Raw genomic sequence first — 2073 nt, 5'->3', positions numbered from 1 at the left:
GGGTCCCCGCCCAGAACACGGACCCAGGGGACAGACTGACTGCCAACCGTCATCCCACACTGCAGGAGCGGGGCCGCCTCCAAGTGAGCACGGAAAAGCGAGGGCATGCCCCGGGCCCGCAGCGCCAGATCACGCCCACGAGAGATGGAACCGCCCACTCACTCATTTTCCATCACGATGTAGCCATACTCCTCCTCGGGGGGCTGGACTTGCAGCCGCAGGCCTGGGCCGGGGGGTACCTGTGCGCCGGCCCCGAGGTGCAGGGCCTCCTGCGGGGCCGTGCCCGGCCCGGGCCTCGCCTGCGGCGGCCTCTGCAGCAGCTCCTTGGAGTAGGTCTGGCTCCGCACGTTCTCCACGCCCGCGTCGCTCCTCCTCCGAAGACAGGGAGGCCTCGGCGTCATCCCCCTTCTTGCTCTCCGTCTTGAAGGGCTCTGTGAGATGGGGGGCTGCAGGCAGGAACGGAGACCCAGGGCCCTGCAGGAGGTCCCCCAGTTGGACACCCAGACGGTTCACCTGGTGGAAAGGAAACCAGCATGGGAACATGCCCTGAGCGGCAGAGAGACCGTCTGTCCTGGATGCTCAGGGGATGGGGTGCCGTGTATGTGGGCCTGAGGGCCACAGGGGGCAGAATTAGGGTCTGGCCGTGTGCATCTCGTCTGGAGACCCCGAGCTCTGCTGGCCTAGTCCCCTGTGACTGGAATTAGGAACCGTGTCCCCAGACCCCACACCTCCCTCCACGGTGTGTTTCTGATGGACATTTAGAACAATCGTGGGTGTTTTCTTCCCCACTCATGCTCAGGCACTGAGCTAGGATCCGCTAACACAACCTGTGGAGAAGCGCTACCCAGACGGTCTTCTTTCCAACCCACAGAACAGAGCGTCTAGAGCCACAGCACTGCCCTTGGCTATGAACAGATTTCCTGCGTCCGTAAGACGACGACAGGCCAGCAAAGGCTCTTCAGCAGGAGAACAGGCCCCATGGTGCATAGGTGTCATCCACGTCCAGCCTTTTCCAGACCGTCCTGACCAGCGCTGCTGTGGAAACCTGGACACGATGGAAGCCACCCCCAACCCCCCGTCTACCAGGAGCTGCCCTGCTGGGGAACTGAGTTTCTATTTACTTAATTTTAGTGGATTCGAGTCCACGCAGCCCCACGTGCCTGGTGGCTGCCATGTGGACAGCACAGGTCTGAAGGATCCAGAGGCTGCTAATGTCCATTAAAGGGACCCCGGTGACCGGCACACGCAGGGCGGCCTTGACGACAAGGCGGGCGTGGGGTGCTGTCGCATGACGTCACCCCCGTCTCCCTGGGTGGGAAGTTCTAAGGGAATTAACATGCTGCCTGTATTGACCCTTTCCCATACTCCTACAATGGATATATATTAGCATCTCATCTGAAAACAGACAACAGCATATATTAAAATACATACAAGTTCGTGTGTACTCTTCACGATTTCTCTCAATTTTGAGATTATGAGGGTTTTTCTATCTTTTTCCTAAAAGAGTTCTCATATTTCCCCCATGTTCCTGAACCGCAGGCGACGCAGCTCGAGCTGCACGGGGCCCGAGCTCCCGGGCGGGCCTCACCTCCCGGTAGAGTCCCTCGTCGCCGTCTCGCAGTCTGCTCTCTGTGGAAGACACAGCACAAGGTCACTGCACACCGGGGTGGACGCCAGGGTCCTGCTGCGGTGTGAGGACCACCGCCGATGCCCCCGACAGACCAGGGACGGCGCGCCCTCCGTAAGCGCCATGGCACAGGGGTGGCGGCTGAGGGGCCGGGACACAAGAGCCAGGGAGTCACGGTGCTCCTTCACATCTGCTCGGAGTGGGGAGAGCAGCCGGGTGGGGCAGAGAGCAGTCACAGGAGGGAGACAGAGTGCGGGCCCAGCCGCGTCAGCTGGAGGCGCCTTCAGCCGCGTTACTTCTCTGCGGTGGCCGTTTCTCCAAAGACACAGCAGCAGCTGGTGCGTGGCTCCTCCGGGCGGCCGCCCTCGAGACCCCCCAGCCCAGCACAGGGACCGTCGCCCGAGACCACCTCCTCCAGACAGCGACGGGCATCCTCTCCTGCACCA

The 2073-nt window shown here is 61.7% G+C and overlaps 1 protein-coding gene across 1 annotated transcript in view; it reads right to left on the bottom strand.

Moving 5' to 3' along the window:
* Positions 1-2073, bottom strand: part of PTPRN2 (protein tyrosine phosphatase, receptor type, N polypeptide 2) — a 373453-nt gene that overhangs the window by 365805 nt on the left and 5575 nt on the right. The window contains 4 exon segments of the mRNA XM_010829352.1: positions 163-365; positions 367-513; positions 1589-1629; positions 1686-1817. Coding sequence (XP_010827654.1) covers positions 163-365; positions 367-513; positions 1589-1629; positions 1686-1817 — 523 coding nt within the window.

The sequence above is a fragment of the Bison bison genome, unplaced genomic scaffold (genome assembly GCF_000754665.1).
Source record: "Bison bison bison isolate TAMUID 2011002044 unplaced genomic scaffold, Bison_UMD1.0 scf7180017864503, whole genome shotgun sequence".
Taxonomy (NCBI): domain Eukaryota; kingdom Metazoa; phylum Chordata; class Mammalia; order Artiodactyla; family Bovidae; genus Bison; species Bison bison.
The sequence above is the reverse complement of the archived record's forward strand: the minus strand, read 5'-3'. Positions and strand labels throughout refer to the sequence as shown.